The sequence below is a fragment of the Varanus komodoensis genome, unplaced genomic scaffold (assembly GCF_004798865.1).
Source record: "Varanus komodoensis strain SLA01 unplaced genomic scaffold, ASM479886v1 scaffold48, whole genome shotgun sequence".
NCBI classification, from domain to species: domain Eukaryota; kingdom Metazoa; phylum Chordata; class Lepidosauria; order Squamata; family Varanidae; genus Varanus; species Varanus komodoensis.
Window position 1 is genome coordinate 2,576,341 of NW_025336059.1, and position 21,188 is coordinate 2,597,528.

The 21,188-nt window shown below is 50.7% G+C and overlaps 1 protein-coding gene across 3 annotated transcripts; it reads left to right on the forward strand.

Annotated features, from left to right (window-relative positions):
• The first annotated feature begins 85 nt into the window (after positions 1-85).
• Positions 86-20,458, forward strand: TMEM201 (transmembrane protein 201). Of its 3 annotated transcripts, none has more exons than XM_044445468.1 (7): positions 86-203; positions 4,362-4,482; positions 4,920-5,114; positions 5,521-5,697; positions 6,773-7,155; positions 8,081-8,284; positions 19,416-20,458. In XM_044445468.1, the coding sequence occupies exons 1-7, from the start codon at positions 88-90 to the stop codon at positions 19,819-19,821; spliced, it is 1,602 nt and encodes a 533-aa protein (XP_044301403.1). In that variant the 5' UTR covers positions 86-87; the 3' UTR covers positions 19,822-20,458. The 3 variants fall into 3 exon arrangements, with proteins under 3 accessions (XP_044301403.1, XP_044301404.1, XP_044301405.1); XM_044445469.1 differs by lacking the exon at positions 19,416-20,458 and adding an exon at positions 12,482-13,907; XM_044445470.1 differs by lacking the exon at positions 19,416-20,458 and having other exon boundaries at positions 8,081-13,907.
• Positions 20,459-21,188: the final 730 nt, after the last annotated feature.

The following is a 21,188-nucleotide window of genomic DNA, read 5'->3' on the forward strand; positions in this document are numbered from 1 at the left end:
GGCGTCGGGGGCGGCTCCGCGCCCCGAGGCGCCTCCGCGGTGCGGGCGAGGAGCGCGAGCGGCGGTTGCGGCGCCCGGGACGCGGCCATGGAGGGAGTCGGCGCGCTGCTGGCCGGCTGCCCGAGCGCCGGCCTGGCGGGGGGCCTGGGGGTGACCGTCTGCGCCGCCGCCGGGGGAGTGCTGCTGTACAGGATCGTGCGGAGGTAAGCGCGCCGAAACGCCGCGGGCCCGCGCCCCGCTCCCCGCTCCCGCTCCCGGTCCGAGCACGAGGCCGCCGCCGGCCCTCCATGAGGCCGGGCACGGCGCGGAGGCGAGGCCCGGGTGCCGCGGGGCGGGGCGGCCGCCTTTTCTGGCCTTGGCCCGCCCTTGGGGGAAGCGGAGGGAGGAGCGGGGCTTCCCGGCCACCTCCCGGGAGGGTCCCCGCCGCCCGCTTTTGTTCGGTGGCGGGCGAGGAGCAAAGTGGCGACAAAGCCCGACAAAGCGCCTTGGGAGGCGCTCGGGCAGCCTTCCCCAAACGGAATCTCCCCGGGGCATTCCGGGAATTGTAGTCTCGGCAGGGCCCCCGCTTGGGGAGCCGGCTCCGAGGAGTAACCGTATTTTCGCCTCCGATTGTTACCGTCCCCGTCGTGAGACGGGCAAAGAAACAGGGAGGCTTTCCGGGTTGCCGACAGCAGGAATTGCGGGAGAGGGAGAGAGAACTGGACTCAGAAAGACAGTAAATGCAGCAAGACATTCGTGTGCGCCGTTTCTTGCCCTCCAACTACCCCCGACCCTCCTTGCTGGATCAGAAAACCCTCGTGTAAAGGGGTTGTGAGATGCGCGTGTTTCGGAGTGGCCGCAACCCAGCATGGCTCGCTTCGTATCTTGTGCAAACCCAGTTGTTGGGGGTTACAGTGCAACACACGGGGAGGGCGCTCCGGTTTGGCCTTGCTAACCCATGAACTATTTATAGCGGTCCATGTACAAATGAAATAGGGGATTTCATCTCTATGCAAGCAGACAAGCCAAATGAGGCAAAAGAGGATTTTCAAGATACAGCATTCTTGTTTTTCGTATGATACTGCATTTATATTGCGCTTTCCCCCTTTTGATTTATCTGATACTTTTGCCGGGCTTTTCCCTTTCATTGAAAGAAACAGGAGTGTGTGGACTCGATCTGGATTGAAATTCCCACTTGGATCCACTCGTCCCAGGCTATTATATGAGGAGTTGCACAACAGAGGTGCCCAATCCCGAGGGGCCAAATCCAGGGATCGCCACATACACCCCTCCTTTTCCCTTCCCACCAATTGCTTGGTGGATTCCCAGTCTCTGTGCCTGTTTTTCATGCATTTGTAAAAGTTAAATTGCCTGTCCTAAGACTGAATTGCTGGCAATGAGCTCTCTGAGCTAAGCTAGGCTGTCTTACTGGTCTCCCCGCTTTTGGTTCATGGAAAACTGATTGAGAAGAACTGTTCCTGGCACTGGCTTTTGAGGGATTTATCCACAGACTTAGATTTAAGGCCTTTGCAACCCGGGCCGCGTTACCAAACAAGGTAGCAAGGCCTAGAGAGATTTTCATTGTACAATTTCCTAATTTTTCTCTTCAAATTTAAAGGGGCCTTCTTAAAAGCCTGGCTTAGGACTGTGATATCCTCAGCATTTTTTTCTGTGGCAACTTAGCTGGAATCATTTACATGCCTGATAAATAGAGCAATTTTTAAAAGCTTTGTGTGATGTGCCGAGACCACACAGCACCCGAGAGACAGCAGTCTAGTGAATTCTGGATGTTAAGGATGCCCATAGAGTTTCCTGGAGGAAGCTAAAAATCCACATTTTATTCACTTATTTAAATTGGGTCCCCCTTTGCTCCATGTAGTTCAAGCTGACTTACCAAAACAGCATAACATGTATTAGCATTGTTGTGTTTTCCTCATCTATACCCTTATGAAAATTTGACTCACCGGCAGCAGGAAAAAGTCAGAGTTTGGACAAAGAATGAGTGTTTGCAGAAAGAGTGCTGTCTTTTTATGTGGCCTTCTTTAATGTCACTACTTTGGAGCAGAACCTTTTCAGTGGTGGCACCATATTTGCGGAATACTCTCCCCAGAAAACTGGACTGGTGCTCTTGAGCGCCAGCAGATTACCTTTCTATTCCCCATTCCTCCAGCTTTTTCGTCCTTCAGGTTCAAAAGTGGCAGACATGTTGCTTAGAACTTTTCAGCTCCTGTTGGGTGTTTCAAAGCTAACAAGCTTTACTTCGATTATGTTTTAAACTCTAGAAGTGTTTATGTTGTGTTTTAATAGGTGTTTGCTTTTTACGCTGTTCTGTTGCGTTATGTGTAGCTGTTGTGTGGTTAAAAAAAATGCTCAAAAGCAGGATCCGATGCCCATTGGGAGACCCCGGATGTTTTACTTTCAAGCGATGTTTATTAGGATTGAGCCCTTCATAAAGAAACTCAGGTTTTGGCAATCCCGGTCTATTTGTTTACTCAAACTGCTCTGCCAGCTCCAGGCATCCTGGCTGGGCACATGCATTGCAGCTTGAGCTCCTGCAGGTGGCAGCCCCCTTCACCCCCAGTGGCAACAGCTGGCGCTCCCAACAGCTGTGCTTCAAAAGGGCCCTTGTGAACTCATGCGCTTAGCAGAGAGGAAGCGCAGCGCCGGCCGGAGACAGCTGTGCGCAAGGGCAGAAGGCGTCTAAAGCCCCTCTTCGCCTCTGCCAAGGCCCGGCATCGACCGAGTGGCACATGGCAAGCCACTGAGTCCTTCGGTTGTCCCTGGAGGGGTTTGTGTGGCGAATTCTGTACACTCTCGGTGTAGAGCCGCAACGGCAACCCACACCTGCCGTGGGATTCCCTGCCTCTGGAAGTCAGGCCCCGATCCAGCCCTGCCAGTTGGATGCCTTGAAGACGAGCATTTGACAGTATGGGTGTGACCCATACGAAACCCAGAACCCTGACTAGCTTCAGCTATAGGCAGCGTAGAAATAAAAAACGAATAATATTTCTACACCGGCCAAGTGCCGACGCTCTTTTTACAAGAGGCTCCATCGCGAGAGACCGTCCCTTCGAAGGCCAGGTCGTAATGAACGAACCCTGGAGACGTGCATTCTTCAATCATTCTCCACCCTCTTTCTTATTGCCCAAAATGGCCATCACCCAGCCACCACTCAGCGGGTGTGCGGGTGTTCATTCCAGCACAAGGCAGAGCACCCTTCACAACTGAAGTGCTCTTTTGTGTGCGCCCCACGGCGCGCCCCCCTCCACCATGTCTGTGCCACCTGACACAGCCTGAGACAGCTGCTGAACCGCATCTGTTCTTGCCACTCCACTCGCGAACTTGTGTTTGCTCTTGCTTAGGCCTCTGAGCTGCCTTAAGCACAACGGCGCAGTTGTGCGAATGCCCAAGCGGAATGGCATTCTGGTCCCGAATACTGGGTCTGACAGTAAACCGAAGACGAAGGGAAAAGATACCTGAGAATTGCAAAATGCAACGCAGAGTTAGTGCCATCCACACATTCTCTGCCCGGAGCCCCCACAACCTTACTTGGCTCGCAAAATAAATTCCTTCAGTAAATTACTGCGTTTGTATTTTGGAAAGTGCCAAACTGCTCAAGGAACGTTTCATGTTATATGCATCAGAATCTAAGCTCTTCTCCTATTTTGGATTTTAGGCTGTTTAGCTTTGAGTGTCTAGGTTGTTTTATGGGCCGATCGCATTTCAACAGATAATAATCTGTTCGGTCACAGTGTCCAGTGACGCACCATGTAGCTCAGGAGTCTTTGCAGTGGAGGGGGATAACTTTGAGAGAATTGAGGGATCAACCATGCCAGCTTGCTGATCCGCCAGGATTCTGTGGCTGCTGAGCTGGATCCATGGCGGGCTTTCCTGGAAGGGAAGGGGAGTCTGCACACCACAAGTTTAATAGTTGGGTGAATTCCTTTTTTTTTTTTTTTTTTTAAAACATTTCTATGCCGAAATGTTGGAGAAACATTTCTTGGAAATGTTTCTCCAACATTTCTATTTTTGAGAAACTCTTTGGGGGTTTGCTCTGCATGTGGGAGCCCAAAGGAGTGGATCCAGAAACATGTTTTGATGGTGCCTTTAAGTTCTTTGCTGCCAGTAACTTGAGCTTTTAGGAATGGGGCACATATTACAGAATAGCCCAGAACCCACCAAATACCTGTGCTTGGAGGAAGGGGGTGTGGCCCTCTGGGGACCCCGTGGGTGCCAAGTTTGGTCCCTGGGCCTGGAGTTCTACACCGAAAATCTACCCCATCTTTGGAAGCTCATAGCTCATTCCTCCCTCTCAGCCCTTTGGGGCCCATTTTAGCACTGTTATCTTCCCTCTCTTTCCCCCCCCCCCCCCCCGCTTCTAGGAAGAAACCCACACACATGACTGTGAACTGTTGGTTCTGCAACCAAGACACGATTGTGCCCTATGGGAACCGCAATTGTTGGGACTGCCCCAACTGTGAACAGTACAATGGCTTCCAGGAGGTATGTCTTGAGGCTGCTTCCCACCCCACCCCAGGGATAAAGTTCCATCATGCTGTTAACCACCCTGTCGTTTTCCCTCCCCAGTGTCTGCTAATGGACATCTCATTCCGCTTCCCTCCTCTTCCCCTCTTCCTCTTGTGTCGTCCCTGTTTGGAAGGCATGCTGGACAGGGGGCTCCTAACAGGATAAAAATATTTTGAAGGAAAATGGTTAAAAGGATTTTTAAAGAGGAAAAGCAAGCATGCTCCCGGACCAGTTCTTAAAAGTTGGATTGTACCATGCGCAGGGACCAGCTGGGGTGGGAAGAAAAGACCAGGGGTGTGGGTGCTTTGTGTCCGGTGTCTTTTTTGCAGGGGGCAGGTGCTGCCCATCATGGATGGGGGTGCACAGAGCCCTTTTGCCAATTGGGTGGCTTCCTTCTCTGGTTTTCCGGGCAGAACGGGGATTACAACAAGCCCATCCCGGCTCAGTACCTGGAGCACCTGAACCACGTCGTCTCCAGGGCCAGTGCCTTCTACGACCCGGCCAAGCCACAACAGTGGGTCAGCAGCCAAGTCCTTTTGTGCAAGAAGTGCAACAACCACCAGACCACGAAGATCAAGCAGCTGGCCGCCTTCACCCCCCGGGAGGAGGTAGGGCCCCATCTCGGTGGGGTGGGGGGAGCAGCTCCAGAGCAGTGAGGGCAGGGGTGGGTGGCTGTTCGGCCTGGGGGCCAGATCCCAGCTGGGGGGCTCTCCCAAGGCTGCGCAGGAGTTGGGGGACCCCCAAAGGTTCGGCGATTGGAGGGGGTGGGTGCTAAGGAACTCTAGAGCCCACTTGGGGCTTCATCGCCAAACTCAAAGACGCCGGTGCTTGTGCTTCCATCCCTTTTGCCGCTGGCTTCACCCCGGGTGGGAAATCGTCCCCCAGGGGTTTCTCCAAAGTTCAGCCTGGCCCTCGCGCAGACGGCGTTCCGACGCTCCTGGGCGCGTCGCTTTTGCGGGGTTCTTTCCGTACAGCCCCGCTCAGCCGTGGCTCTCTTGCTCCCTCTGCTGGCAGGGCAAATACGACGACGAAATCGAGGTGTACAGGCACCACCTCGAGCAGACCTACAAGCTGTGCCGCCCGTGCCAAGCCGCGGTGGAGTGCTACATCAAGCACCAGAACCGCCAGCTCCGGGCGCTGCTCCTGCGGCACCACTTCAGCCACCGGAAGGCGGAGAAGGGCTGCATGCAGGTAGGGGGGGCAGCCGCTGGAACTGGGCCAGGAGGGGAAGCCATGGAAGGGAGGGGGACATGCAGCTGCGGGCGGCCAAGAACTGGGAGGGTCTGTTCTGTCGTTCGTTTTTCCTGCCCTCCCTCCTCATCCTCAACAGGGCCTGATGCAGTTCATTGGAATTCAAGAGTGCTTTGTATCCCTTGGGGCAAATTCAGACCCAGCTTTCCCTGGTCCTAGTCCAGCTTTTCTGAGCCTCAGGTGTCTCCTTCCCCCCTTTATTTATTGGTCAGATTCATATTCCAACTTTCCACCTCTTTTGAAAGGAAGCCAAGGGGGGCCATGTAATTCTCCTCGTCTCCATTTCACCCTAAGAAAAACCCCGCAAGATCGGTTAGACTGAGAGTCAGGAACTGGCCCATGGCAAGCCAAGGGGGACTAGAACCTGGATTCCCTGAATCCAGCCCTGCATACTGCTTGAAGTGATTCTCACAACAACCCTGTGAGGGAGGCTGGTCTGGGGATTGGTGGCTGGCACAAAGCCGCCGGGCAAGCTCATGGCCAAGTGGGGTCTCGAACCTGGATCTCCCAAGGCCCGGCCCAGCACGCTAACCGCAATGCCACACTGGCACTCAGTACATACCACAACTCCCATCACCCCCAGCCAGGGATGGTAAGCATAGTCCAGCACACTGGGAGGGCACCTGACTGAGGCAGGCGGCACTCAAACCAAGGACTCCTGGACTCACAAATGTGACATTTCCACATTGGCCTTTTTATTTATTTATTATTTTATTTTATTAAAACATTTTTTATGCCGCCCCATTCGCCGAAGCCTCGGGGCGGCTCACAACAACAACTTGCCATGCAAACTGGGACAGGAATTTGCATGGCACACAGCCCAGCAACAAGCATGGATGCTCTTCATGGGTTGGTTAGTTAGCGCAGCTGGGTGCACACAACACAACCACCCGCACTGATGGAGCGAGCTCCTGTGAGCCAGATTGTGGCTGTCGCAGCCTTAGGGACTGCCACGCGCCCCCGATACCCCGGGAGGCCACCCCACGTCATGCATCCCTGTCCTCCTCTCCCGCAGAGCCTTTACGCCACAGTGTCGGCGTCCGCCACCACGCCAGTCCAGGTCATCGCGCTGCGCGTCTTGGCCTTCCTCAGCTGCGCCGTCCTCGTGGCCGTGGCCTTGTACGGGTCGGACAACCCGTTCTCCCCCAGGCACACAGCCCCTCCGGCTCCATCGAGCCCCCCGCCGGCGAAAAATGGCACCCGGGAGAGACCTGCTGCAGCCACCGACAACGGCACCCTTGACCTCTTCGGCTGGCAGGAGGTGGTCCGGTTGATGCCCGAGCAAACCGTGGAGACGCTGGGAGCCGCCTGGTCGTACGCGAAGGGCCACCAAACAGCAGTGGTCGTCCTCGGGCTTCTGACCTGCTTTCTCGCCATGCTGCTGGCGGGACGGATCAGGTATGCATTTAATTTTGCAAGCACACCCGTCTCTTGCCTCCTCGGCTGAAAAGCCTTTGCGATGCCGTGTGGGAGCACGAAACGACGACAGCACCGAACATTTAAAAAAACAGTTCCAGCGGTAAAACATTGCGCGCAGTCACATATTTCGGCCACATGTGTAGGATTTCTTTTCTCTCTGAGCGTGTTGGGAGTTAGAGGATGCTTTGGGGGCAGGCTGAGAGTTGAGGGGCTCCTGTTCGTCTGTGGCTCGGATCGCGGCCTAAATGCGCCCTTGAAAAGGAGCATCTTTACCCTCTTTCTGAAGGCCCAGGTCGCAGGGACTGGTTGCTTTTCTCTCAGACTCCCAGTCCATAGTTTGGGGGCAGCGCAGGAGAAGACGGTGCGGATTCTTTACCACTTGCTTGCCACCCTTTCAAACCAAAGATGGTGGAGCCTTTCGTAGCCTGCAGGGCCAAGTTCCATTTCGGGGAAGATCTTGAGGGCCACCTCCCCGTTTTGTAGCAGGCCAGAGGCAGGATTGGGACCAAAATGGCGAAAAAGGCTGGCATGTTTTGGCTTGTATCTCTTCCTGCGTGTAACAAAGCTCAGGAGAAAGCGTTCGGAATGGGGGGCAAGCCATGCAAAAACTGGGAATCCCCCAGACAGACGGGGAGGAAACAGGGCATGGAGAAGCGCTCCCATGCTGGGAAGTCGGTGCCGCTCTTTCCAAAAGGGACGGGAGGTTGCGGCATGTCTGTATTTCAGATTACAAGGTGGTGCATACACTAGGGGTTCACTGAACTTGGAGAAGGAGGTGCGGACCGCTTGCCCGAGCAAAGAGTCGGTGGCCGGCCCGGCCGGCGTCCGTTGAGTCTCGTGCACGGTGCGTCCCTTGGAAGTCGGCTCTGACCCACGGCCCTCCCCACCCTTCCTCTTCCTCCAGGCTCCGCCGGATCGACACCTTTGCCTCCATCCTGTGGCTGGTCGTGATGAGCTGCCACGTGCTGGAGAACTACCTGCAGGCGGACTCCCCCGGCTGGCTGGACACCGCCAAGTTCGGCACCACTTCCTTGTGCTGCCTGGTGGCCTTCGCAGCGGCCGTGGCTACGCGGAAACCGACCGGCCAGCGGAGACCCCGGCCCCGAAGGTCAGAGCCTGAACGCTGACTGTGGGGGGGCAGATACGCTGGAAGCAGCTCACGCCTTCCCATTCACGACCGCGGCTGGGGCTTCTCTTTTTCCTTCCCCACCACCACCACCACCACCACCTCTTTGGGTTCGTTTTGTCGCCCCCCTCGCTTTCCCCCACACTTTCTGTGTCTTTCAGGGACTGTGAAGACCCCTCTTTGCGCCTTCTCCCCTCTCCCTGTACCACACGCTGCAAACAAACCCCCCCACGGCCTTCTCAGTCCGCCTTCATTCTCGTCAACACTAAACCGCCTCTTTCTCCCCCAAATTGCTCTCAACTGACCAATCTCTAATCCATGTCATCCATCCTCCTTTTGCTCCCCGTGGGCTGAAAGATTAAATCTGGAGGTCCCCTTTTTCTCGCTTTCAGGTTTTGCACGGTGTATGCATTTGTGGTTTGGGCGGCTCATGCCTGGAATGATGGGTTGTTCTTGGAACACGAGTTCAGTGTTGTCTAGCCCAGCTGAGATAACAAACCAGGGTGAGCCACCCCCCAGTTCACAATCCAGCAACAAACCACGGGTTGGCTGTCTGGGTTGTTCGTTGTTAGCAAGCCATGGGTTCAGACAACACAATAACCTGTGTTTCAACAACAGCTCACGCTCAACCCCTGAGCCTGGGCTATCCTGTCTTCTGAACCCAGTCTGTATCTCACGAGCTGTGTAACAAGCATTATCATAGGACACAATTCTATGCATGTTTACACAGGGGGAAATTCCTACAATCCCGGCTTTCCCCAGCCGGTCACACCCAACCTTTGCAGCAAAGCGTGAGTTAATTTGCAACCGGGTTCCGTACTGCAGCTTCCCTCAAAGTATCCCATAACCTGTGTGTTTTACTATTTATTTTTTCTTTTTGCAAGTGGTTGGAAGTGTCGCTGGCGGGCCACATAGGCTGGGTGGGACCACGCTGCCTGGTGTTCCTTGCTCGGTTGGGAGCCAGCATCACTGAAACAGGATCGAGACAGGTGTAAAGGGATAAGCGTAGGCCTGCTCTGGGTGGTTCTTTCCGTGGCGTTTCCCGTTTTTAAGGTTTGCGGTGGATTTTTTGTGCGTCTGCTTGGAGTGTTCGCTTTTTATTCAGGCATGTATTTTTGGAGTCACGTCATTGTTATAACAACATTATTAAGTTCAGGGCGGAGTTGGTGGGGGGTAATTTTTCCTAACGGTCGTCCTGGCTTATGCTCGATTAACACCGTTCTGCTGCTTGTCTATCCTATAAAGATAATGGCTCAGTTCAGACATCACAGCCCACACTCAAGGGTGGGGTATTGGTTGAGTGTGGTTTTTTGTTGGACTGTGAATTGATTCCTACCCTGCCCTTTTCCCTCTTTTGGGGAATGCGAGGCAGTCCGTTTTGTCTTTAGAACAGCCTCGTAGGTGAAGCTGAGTGTCAGTGACTGCCCTAAAGTGATCCAGACTCAAACCCGGATCTCTTGAGTTCCAGTCCAGTGCTCTAACCACTACTGCATGCTGCCTTTCAAGAGCTGAGTTCTTTTTGAAACATGAGTGATCGTGTTGTCCAGAACCAGCCAAGATATCAACCATAATGAACAACTCACAATGTGGCTATTTGTCTTTAACAAGCCATGGTTTGTTGCCACTGCTGAGTTCTGACAGCATGATAACCCATAGGTCAATAACCACTCACACTCAACCCTTATTGTCTTGTCTGAACCCAGTCAGTGTCTGAAAGCAGGGGTAAATGGGAGATGTTTGGTGTCTCCATTTTTTGATATTTGGTAGATTTTCTAAAAGCAAAATATTACTCATATTCTTATTTTATTGGTAGTCATCGGTATTCTATTTATTTATTTAATTTCCATGCACCCAACTGCCAAACTTCTCCAGGCAGTTCACAGCAATCCACAGTAATAAGATAACGGTAATAAAATACAGCATAAAACACAAATACGATAAACAAGGTGTGAATTTCAGTATATGAAATTTTAAACCATTTAAACAGCCAAAACAATTTCGGGGGGGGGGGGGAACGTAGACCATCATATGCTGTTAAAAACCTGGGAGTAGAGAGTGGTCTTAACCTGGTACCAAAAGGATGGCTGGTGCCAGGAGGGCCTCAGTGGGGAAATGATTCTATAATCGGGGCCACCACTGAGGAGCTCCTGTCCTTTGTCGCCATCCTCCAAACCTCCCTCTGAAGTGGGCACTCAGAAGAAAACCATCATGCTCAGATGCACATGCGCCTTCTTTGAGCGCATGGTCCATTTGAAATGAATCGGTAAAGCCATAAAACAAAAGACTGCTAAGAAAACAATTACAAACGTTGATGACACTATCCTATACATGTTTTAGAAAGAAAACAATTCGTCAGTGCCCCTGTACCTAGTCAGTTTCACCGGTGGCCTGATGCGTCCTTTCTTTGGACCTCCCTCGGAAATAGTCTTAGAAATGTACATGCATCAGAGGAGAAAGCCCCTTTTTGAAGACACCCAAAGTCAAGTCTTTATGGTATGCATTAGTCACGAGGAAGCGCAAGCGACGTGCGCGTCTTGTGTACGGCTTTTCCGAACTGTGCAATGTACAGTTTAGATTTCTCCAATATTTAAGTCTCCGTCCTTCTTTGGGCCATTGGCCTGGTATGCAGAGAATGCGAACGGCCATTGCTGGGCAGCTGAATCCTAGGTTGTTGTGATGTGGGACTTCAGCCCTGCTGCCCAGCCGTGGTTTGTTAGCCACAACCAATCCTGAAAGCTAGCTCAGGGTTTCCTATTGGCGTCTAAACTCTGGGTGGTTTAAACTGTGGCTTATTGTGCCATGGAAACCCGGAACTGTTCGTTCCTGGGTTGTTCCAGGAAGCTAAAGAGACAGTGACAGGAGTGGTTAAAACAACAACAACCAGTCCGTGCCAGTTCTACAGGACTGGAAAGGCATTTGAGGGAGGGACAGGGCAAACGAACAGCTGAAGTAGAGGCGAAATAAACAAGTCAGGGACTGAGAAAGTAAACCTCGCATGACTATCTGCAGGACAAATCCCAGGCACAACTGTCAATCCTAGGTTAAATAAACCATGGGTTAATGTTGCATGAGAACCAGGCCATTGTTTTGCCTCTGGGGTGAGAAATGGCGGGTCCTGTCTCATATGGTTGCGGGTGGGGATTAGCCCAGGCCGTTCCTACATGTTGCGGGCTGCCCCCCTTCCAGAAACATGGCGGGGGAGCTGCAGATTGCATTTCTTCAGCATGGAGTTTCTTAAGCTGCATGTAAGCTGGGTGGGGAATATGCCACATGGGGGAACAGCCTGAGCAGGGAAGACAATCAGTTGGACCGGCTGGTTTGCACCCTACTGAAAAGGCACAGAAAGAAACGGATTTGCCGGGAACTTGTCTCCTCTGGATCCCAGTGTGTTTCCCTTACTGTCAAGAGGGGCTCTGAGGGTTCTCCACCCTCTTTTTCCTTGCGTGTGTTTGTGTCGCTATTCCGTTCTCCCTTTAAATCTTTCCCCGTTTCCCTTCCTTTCTCCAACACCCCCTTCCAACAACATCTCGATCTGTTTCTAATCGCGTGTGCATCTCAGTGGACAAGAACGAGTGCTTCCAACAGACACCCCTTCGCTTTTTTAAAATGCTGTTTTCACTTTAATTTTTAACAATATGCTTTGTACCCCCTCCCAATTTGCAGTGAGTTGAAGGATGCGGATTTGATTTAACTCTTGTTGTTGTGTGTTGCTGCTGTTATTGTTGTCGTATTTATTACATTTCTATACTGCCCTTAACCAAAACTAACTGGGCAGTTCACATATGATTAGTCAATGCACATATATGTAACCAAACTGGGATTATTTATTCTCAAATATTATGATATTTAAATGAAATAGATAGCTCTGTTACTTCCAAAATCTTTTAAGTTGCACACATTAAAAGGTGGGGCTGTAGAAATAGGATGCCCAACCGTTTAAAATTGCTTGTATATCCAACTCAGAGCAAGTAAAAACCGTGGTTTGTTCACCATAAAGAACCCTTGAAGAGAAACCATCGTTCGTTGTTGGGTTTGTGAACTGTATGCCGTTTGGCGCTAACAAACCATGGCTTGTTGGTGCGGCTGGGTTCTGACAGCACGGTAGCCCACGATTCAGCCACAACCGCCATTCACCCCTCGCATTGTCTGAGCCTCTTCTGTGTGTGGTTTCTCTTTCAGTAATTCCCTTGAAGGGGAAACAGGAAGCTCCAGTTGGCGCCGGCTGTCAGAATATTTCTTACGGCTCCACACATGCTTCACAACAAGCCGTGGTTTGTGACCCAGACCACGCTTCACGCTCCCAGACAGACAGATGAGGTGGTTTAGAACTGCTTGCCAGCGTTCCTTTTCCATCTTCCTGCTGCGCTGCTTCATGTGTCCATACACTACTCTTTCTTTCATCTCTGTGGCATGGCAGCCTCTGCACCCAAAAATGATCCCCGATCTGACTGATCCGGGGGCAGGGAAGAAGCTTTTGCAAGAGGGTGAGCCATTGGCGTCGGCCGCGGTTTTCGGTAACGGCAGTGATCAGCGCTTGTCTTGGTTGCTGCCATTTTTCTCCCAGAATGCTGAGGGGTGTGTGGCAACAACCAGGAGGAATTCGGTGTTTTGCCCCTGAAACTTCTGTGCGTGTTTTCTCGTTGTTGTGACACGTAACTGCTCTCGTGGAGGGCCCAGGCGGTCAGGACTCCCGTAGTGGAAAGTCCCACATCCGTGGCAGTTGCTGGCAGCTCACAAAACGTTGTGCTGTGTGTAGATTTGGTTGCCTGTGGACTGTCTGGGGTTTGGCTCCATTATCCACTCAGATTTGGCAGGCGCCCATCCAAATGCGTTTGCGCTCCCGAAAATTTGCACCTTCTCCAAAAATGCCATTTTCCACACTTTAACCTATGTGGGAAATTAACATTTTGGGTCTAATTTATGTATTTGAATATGACTAAAAGTGCATAGCATTGCCAGACCTGTCCACAGAACCCACATGACCTGGGAAAAGCCAGTCCACTGCAGAATCTGCGGGTCAAATTTGTCGAAATGTGAATCCCATGGAATATTGGCGGATTCTTCCAATATCCCAAGCACAGTGACCGCGATGGACACGGGAGGCTTCCTCTGTGTTGCAGATAAATTGGGGACGACCTTCCAGGTGAGGGTAATCGGAGCTTTTTTCTGTGTGTCGGCTCATAAAATGCATTTTGGTGCTAGCAGGGGAAAGGTGGCCCCTTGATGAGAACTGCAAAGTTCCCACGCCTTGATCGGCGGCTGTGGGGGAAGGCTTCTCCCCTGCCCCAGCTTGGCCCAAATTCTCACTGCCCCTGCAGCAGAAAAGAGTTTGTGGATTGAAGTGTCTCCCGCCCCCAGTTAACACGTGTGAATACCATAGTCCAATGGATTGTCTTTAATTTATATTATTGTGAATTATTATTATTATCATCATTATTGTCCTCCATTTTAATCTTTCTTTTTTTTTTTTGGAAAATCTGATATTTTATATAGCATACTTGTGCCTCATTCTGTAGCTGACACACTCCTGTTATTGTAAACACTATTTGTGCTGCCAGATTTTAAAAATAAAGGCCTCCTTTGCCCTACCTTTTTTTGGAAAGTGTTTTGGACTTCCTGGCCTCCTTTTTTGTTGTTTGCTTAATTCTTGCTTTCACCATTCCAACTCCATCTTCCCTCCCTGCAGTTGTGCTTAGCAGACTCAACGATAGTAAACTCGGCAGAGGCTGGGTGACCTTGTTCGGAGGGCTTATTTTGGCAGAGGCTGGGTGACCTTGTTCAGAGGGCTTATTTTGTAGCTAACAGCTCTTGAACCCCTCTGCCTCATGAGTGCTAGTAGCTTGTTCTAAAATGTGAAGGTATTTAGAAAACAAAATCCTCCCTGTGAGCTAGAATCCTTCCCTGAGGCTGCTTCAAACCTTTTTTATTTTTGTTCTGACAAGCACTTAGCACAGCCTTGCAAATAAGGTCTCAAGAGTTCTTTTTGTTATTCTTAGGTTGCTTTCTTTCTCTTGCAAAGAACCCAGCAAAACTTATTAGCTTCCCCCACCCTGAAAAATAATACATAGTTGGCCAAATGGGGGTTAGCAGAGGAAGGACAGAAAACTGAGTTTCTGTGCCAGGCCTAGGGGAGGGACTGAGCATCCTTTTCTTTCTGTAGAAGCCCCTCCATGGGCTGCTCGCCTGCATCAGATTCCTGTTCGCCTCTGACGACTAGGCAAGTACTGAACTCCGACACTGATGTGGAGGCTGGCGTATGATTTATTCATGTGGGTTTTAGCTGTGTATTTTAAAACACTGTTATTTTAAAATGCTACTTCAATGTATATTTGCACTTTTTCTTAACAGAGAAACCAGGTGGTGGGCACTCTCTGGCACTCTAGATGTGGGACTGCAGCTCCCATCTTCCCTGACCATTGGGCATGCTGGCTGGGGCTGATGGGAGCTGGGCTCTAGCAATATCTGAGTGGCCAGTTTCTTCACCCCTGCTCTGCAGTTGAAGAGAAGTCAAACGACTCCCCCCCCCACCTTGTGATATAGGTTGCTGGTTTGGCCCCGCCCCCTTTGCCTTTGGCCCCGCCCACCCTGGGATGCAGGCCCCGAGCATCTCTGAAATGCGCTTTGGCCCTGGAACCTCTTTCGTTGGCGCCCCCCCTGCTTCAGGGCCCAGGTTTCCACCCTCGTCGCCTTGTGGTCCGTTTTTAACCAGCAGCGCAACCTTACGCCTCTACCTCTTTGTTCCCAAGCTGTGGCTGCTTCCGCTAACTGTTGTCCTTTGTGCTCTTGCGGCTCACACAGCCCCCCCGGCCCCACCTGAGCGGCTCTGACAGACCAGAGGTAGGTCGGGATGGGGCACGTTCCAGCGGCGATGCTGAGAGATCTATATATATTTATATTTTGTGGGATGGGACCCCGAATTCAGGGCCGTCCCTGCAGACGCTGCAAAGACATGGGACAAAGACGTGAGTCGGATTAATGAATGCATCCGTGCTATTTGGCAGTATTTATGAATTGCTTGCCGGGAGAGAAATTTCTAAGCAACAGGCAAAAATGCGGAGTACGTTCTTCAGCCGTATATCTGTCTTTATTTCTGCAAAGATTTCTCATCCGTTTTCCAACTCCCCTGCGGTGCGTGCTCTTGTAAAGAGGAGAAAAAGGGTTGTCTCCAAATCCTTTGCAACTGGGAAACAGGTCTGGAGCCTTCCGCATCTGCAGCCAAATATCTCTTCCACCTGGCAAGACCCCACCGTTGTTTTAAAGCCCCGGAACATCTGTTAATTTTCAGTGCATGTTACAATTTTGTCATGGATGAATCATTTTGCCTCTCAGTCAATCGATTGCTTCATAGCTCTGATCTCCTTAAACATTACTGAAATGTCACCCTTTGAAATGATCTGAGAAGTCCAGGCACCAGCTACAGGTATTAGACCTTCTCAAATATTTTTCTTGTCCTCTCCTTCCTTGTTGGAATGATTGTATTGTTTTTAGGAGACCAGCTTTGATACTGGTTAGAAAGGGCTGGCCTAGGGGCAAATCCAGTTTGGCCATTCCACTGGTGGAAGATGTTCCAACACCCACTCAAAATTTGTTCTGGAGGAAACCTTCCCATACAGCTTTTCTGTGCGAAGATTCTGCAGGGTAGAAGAGATGGGAAGAGCATTCCCATCCACTAGCACGATGTTAGACATAAGCCCTAAATGTGTCCATCAATACTCTTAACACACCGGAAGCAAAATAGCTTTCCATTTTAATCTCTCCAGTTTAAGCACAGCCTGGATTTTTACCTGGTGTGTTGACTTCATCTTTCCGTTAAAGCTGTTGTAATAACATTTTGCACGGTTCCTTGCATGGAGCAAGGTGTCTTTCTTTGCTGAGGTCACAAAACACATCCAGAGTGTTTTGTTTTTGACATCAAACTACCACGGAAGGCAAGAGGCGGATTCTGCAGTCCGCACGGGACAATGCTTCTCTGAGCGCAGCCGTTTTTGGTGCAAAGGTGACCTAAAATTGATTTATTAGATTTCTATCCCGCCTTTTTCTTTTTAAGGAACCCAAAGTGTTTGCATCATTCTCCCGCTCTCAATCTTATCCCCACAACAACAACCCTGTGAGGTAGGCTGGGCTGAAAGTCTCTGACTGGCCAAAGTCACCCAGTTGGCTCCATGGCTGAGCGGGGACTCGAACCTGGATCGTCTTTGAGTCCCCGTCCCACGCTTGAACCACTATATGGCGCTGACTTGTGGATGTCAGCAAATTCTGCCCCATCGCTTCAAGTTGCGTTGCGCCTGCTGGACCCTCTGCTGGGGCAACGAGAACTTTCAGCCCCTCCAGCGACCCCAGCAGTGCCCAGGAACCCAGGAGCTCTGCCCGATCAGACCCAAGAGTCTCTCAGCTCCACGCATCCGTTCAAAGGAGTAGAACAGGAGTGCCACAGCCCCTTCCGACCCATGCTCCCCAGCAGCTGGTGTCCATGGGCGAACGAGGTAACATCAAGCATGAGGACTAGAAGCAATTTGACAGCCATGCATTTGCCGAATCCCCTTCTAAAGCTGTCCAAATGGGTGGTCATCTTGGCATCCTAGGCAAGTGAATTCCATCATTTGGTTCTGTGCTGTGTGACAGAGGATTTCATCCTATCCGAAATGATCACCCTGCGACCTCATGGGAGCCCCGGGTTCTAATATGACCAGAGAGAGTAAAAACAGCCTCTAGCCATTTTCTCCACATGGCGGAGGAGAAAGTGTGTACACCTGTCCACATTTCCCATCTGCAGCTCTGCAGATCTGCCTGTTTCCGACTGCTTCAGGTACCGCTCGCTCAGATGCCCCAAAACTCCCAGGCCCACAAACTGCCTTTAGTACTGTGGGACCCACTCACTGGGATGCAGGTAATTTCCTCCATCACTAGGGGTGAATTGCTCTATACTGAGACAGAAAAATATTCTCAACTCTCCTAGCGATGCTGGCTGGAGAGCGCTGAATTATTTTTCTCTGTCTAAATGTGTGTAGATTGTCACCCTTTGAAATGTCTTTCACAGACGCAGCGCTTAAATGCTGTTAAATACATTCATTGGGTCCTCATCCTTTGGCTTAATGCTGTGTGGAAATCAGAAATTTGCTGATGCATTAAAACTTCTCTGGAAGCTTTGTGGTCTAGAGATGGAAGGCTTGGGCATAGGTCTAGCTTTATCCGGACGATATTCCTGACATTAATTTGGCCGGCTGGACATGAGGATCCAAGGCTAAAGGTAAGTTGTTGAAGGAGTCAGTCAACGGAGGTTTTAAGAATTACTACATTCATATTCCAGTCTTTTCTCCTCTTGTAAGAGACTCCAAGCATCAATGATGCTCAGTCCTCAAAACCCTTTGAAGTAGGTTCGTGGCTGGCTTCCCCAAGTGAACTTTATACCGGAGTGGAGAATCGAACACGGATCTCCCAAGTCCTAGCCCAAAATGTCAGCCATTCCCCCACGCTTTGGTCCTGGAAAAGCTCCCAAGCGCCTTGTATGAAGGCAGACGAAAATACAGTGACATATTTTAGCTGAAAGCTCTTGCTGCCAGCCATGAAGTCTTCCAAGAGGCATTTTGTTCTGCGTAGGGCGAGTGAAATTACACATACCAGCAAGCCGGCGAAGGACTGGTGGTCAAAGGAATGGGACATCCTGGGCAAGCCAGTTTATCCCCCAGGCCTGTATCCACCACCAGTGTTTCTGCTCCTTGTCCCATGCAGGAAATTTGGGGAAAGGCCTTGGATTGGCTGCTGCAAAGCCAATTGTCAGACCCTTAAAATGCCGGCAAACACCATGGTGTGACTCTCTCCATCTCCCCATCACTGCCTCAGCCTCCGTTGGTGGTAATTCTCCCCTGGGGCTTGTAGGGAAGGCACAAAAGGAAATTGCCAGTTGAGACATCAAAAACGATTTTTGAAAGAACAAAAACAACAACACAGAACTAGAAGTTTATTGTGGAGGGTAGATAACACTGTAGACATTCCTTGCTTCTTCTCAGTGCAAAATGGGGAGTCCCACGGGGACACCCTTTCAGCGGGATCTGGGTCAACATGTGAGTCTTCAAGAACGGGATCTTGCACGGACACCTCCCCTGGGCAGACAAAGCTTTGAATCCATTGTTAGTCTAACCTTTAGGTCCTATGCATTTCAGTGGGTCTCCTTTTAATAAGAACTAAAATTGGATAGAACCCAATGCTGGTTCCTAAACTTGGTTTTTCCTGATCCTCTGTTATAACCAGATTGTCTTTACATTGGGCGGTGGCTTAAAGGGGAAAAAATCTTCTTTTCATTATGTTGGGGTCTGTCTCTTCTATTCCTTTTCTAACTCTTTGTATAAAGAACTTTGATCTGGGAAAATGCTGGTCAGCTTTAGCAAAGCTGTTGTCTCTCTCGAATGGGGTGATGCTGCCCTACCCTGCAGGGTTGTTTGTAAGGATTTGTGCAATGTTGATACAGAATTTTCAAAGATGCTCTAAAGCAGGGATCCCCATGCGCAAATTGGGGAAATGGCTGCGGGAATTCAGTCCATCACCGCTTTGCGTCGGCCTGGCTGCATCTTGTTCGAAAAGGTTTGTTTCGGGTCCGTCAGACATTGCCATGTCTCTTTGACAAGGGATCGTCTTAATTCAGTCAATGTTTCTTTGCAAGGTGTTTTGCCAGCACCCAGTTCTCACTGAGAAGATCACGTTTGTACTGGAACAGCCTTTAATACTCATAGAGCACTTTGAAATTATTCCCCTGCTTCATGATGGTCACTGGAAATGGGTTCTCTGCCCTTTTGACAGCTAAAAATCTTTCATAACAACATTGGGAAGATAAGCATTCGGTCCACTTTTGCCAAAGCCTACATGTCATCGTACGCTAGGAAGTGGCATGTATATTTAAAAAGGTTGTTGTTTTTTTGTAACTTCCGGTGGACTCCACTTTGGGTCTGTTGCTTCACAGCACTCTAATAATTAGCGCTTCTTGCAAAGCTTCCTACCACAGCTGTTGCATGTTTAAAAGATGTTCCTGCACAGCGATGGATAAGCTGATCTCCTCGGAGGTCATTTTGGGGAAACACACATGTATCCTTGGTTGAATTCTTCTCTGCCTCTTTCGCAGGTACTTCTCGGGGGACGCCGACTCCGTGCTCCCCAACAGAACGGCCATGGACTTCCCTTATCTCCCGGCTGCTTCGTCCATTTTCATCCCAACCCCTCCCAGCGTGCTCGGGCTGACAAACTATCATTTCTCGCGCTCCCCGCGCCGAACGTCGTCCTCCTCTCTGCCCGGACGGCTGAACAGGGCCCTCTCGCTGGGCACGATTCCTTCTCTGGCCAGAACAGGTAAGGCGTGTGGCTCACGGACTCGCTCCGCTGCCACGCACATGTCGGTTTTTACGCTCGGAGTGTTTCTTCCCTGCTCCTCTTCCCTTGGGATTGGTGCGTTTCGGCGGGTGTTCCAGGCATTTTCCTGGCAGATTGGGTGCCGCTTGCGGGGGGGCAAAACGGTGGCGGTGAGAACTTAATTGACGCAAACGCTGTGAACTTCCTTTTTGCAGCTGTTCTGTTTCACTCCCTCTTCCCAGTTCGGTACCATGTCTCATTTTTAGCCTCACAACTGCCCTGTGAGGTAGGCCAAAAGCTTGTGTGGTTTACTCCAAGCCTCCTGGCCACTGTTATTTTTGGCTAAAGGGACACATTTTCTACTCCGATTCAAAGCCCTGCGTGCTTAAAACATTCCTGACCCCCTAGGACAGGGATGGCGAACCTTTTAGAGACCTAGTGCCCAAACTGCAACCCAAAATCCATTTATTTATCGCAAAGTGGCAACACTGCAATAAAACCTGAAAACTGAGGATTCAGTTTAGAAAAAACAACTCACAGCCAGTCCAAGCAATTATATATGTGTACTTGGCAGGGCACTGACCGGACATGAGAAAGCTTGGACGAGTTGTGGGTAATGAGTCGCAGCTTGTAATGTCATTGCCTGGCACGCTACTCCTTTCCGAGCATGCGCATGGCCCCTCTGTGCGCTGTGATCTCATGCTCGGCTGCTGGGGAGACTTCACTCACATGCCGAAAAAGAGGACTCTTCATGCCCACTGTGGCACACGTGCCATGGGTTCGCCACCACTGTCCTAACCCTACCCTGGTGAACACTCCTAACCCTAATGTAGGGGTAAATTTCCATTGAAAAGAGAGCAATTTGGAAATATCCTTCCTTGAGTAGCTTTTTCTGCACGGCTCATAATTTCTGCCCGATCTAGACACATTCCAACCATCAAAACCATGCCACAATGCCTCGTTTTTCCAACCCTAACCCTACCCTGGGGCACATCCCTAACCCTAACACAGGGCTAAAGTTCCATTGAAAACAATGCGATTTTGAAAAACCCTTCCTTCAGTGGGTTTTTCTGCACAGCTCACCATCCCTGCCTGTGCTAAACACATTCCAACCATCAGAACCCGGCCAGGACACCTCGTTTCTCTAACCCTAACCCTACCCTGGGGCACTCCCCTAACCCTAATATAGGGGTAAAGCTCCATTGAAAACAATGCGATTTTGAAAAAGCCTTCCTCGAGTGGCGTTTTCTGCACCGCTCATCATCTCTTCCCATGCTAAACACATTCCAACCATCAAAACCATGCCAGGATACCTCGTTTCTCTAACCCTAACCCTACCCTGGGGCACTCCCCTAACCCTAATATAGGGGTATAGCTCCATTGAAAACAATGCGATTTTGAAAAAGCCCTCCTTGAGTCGCTTTTTCTGCAAAGCTCATCATCTCTTCCCATGCTAAACACATTCCAACCATCAAAACCATGCCAGGACAGCTCGTTTCTCTAACCCTAACCCTACCCTGGGGCACTCCCCTAACCCTAATATAGGGGT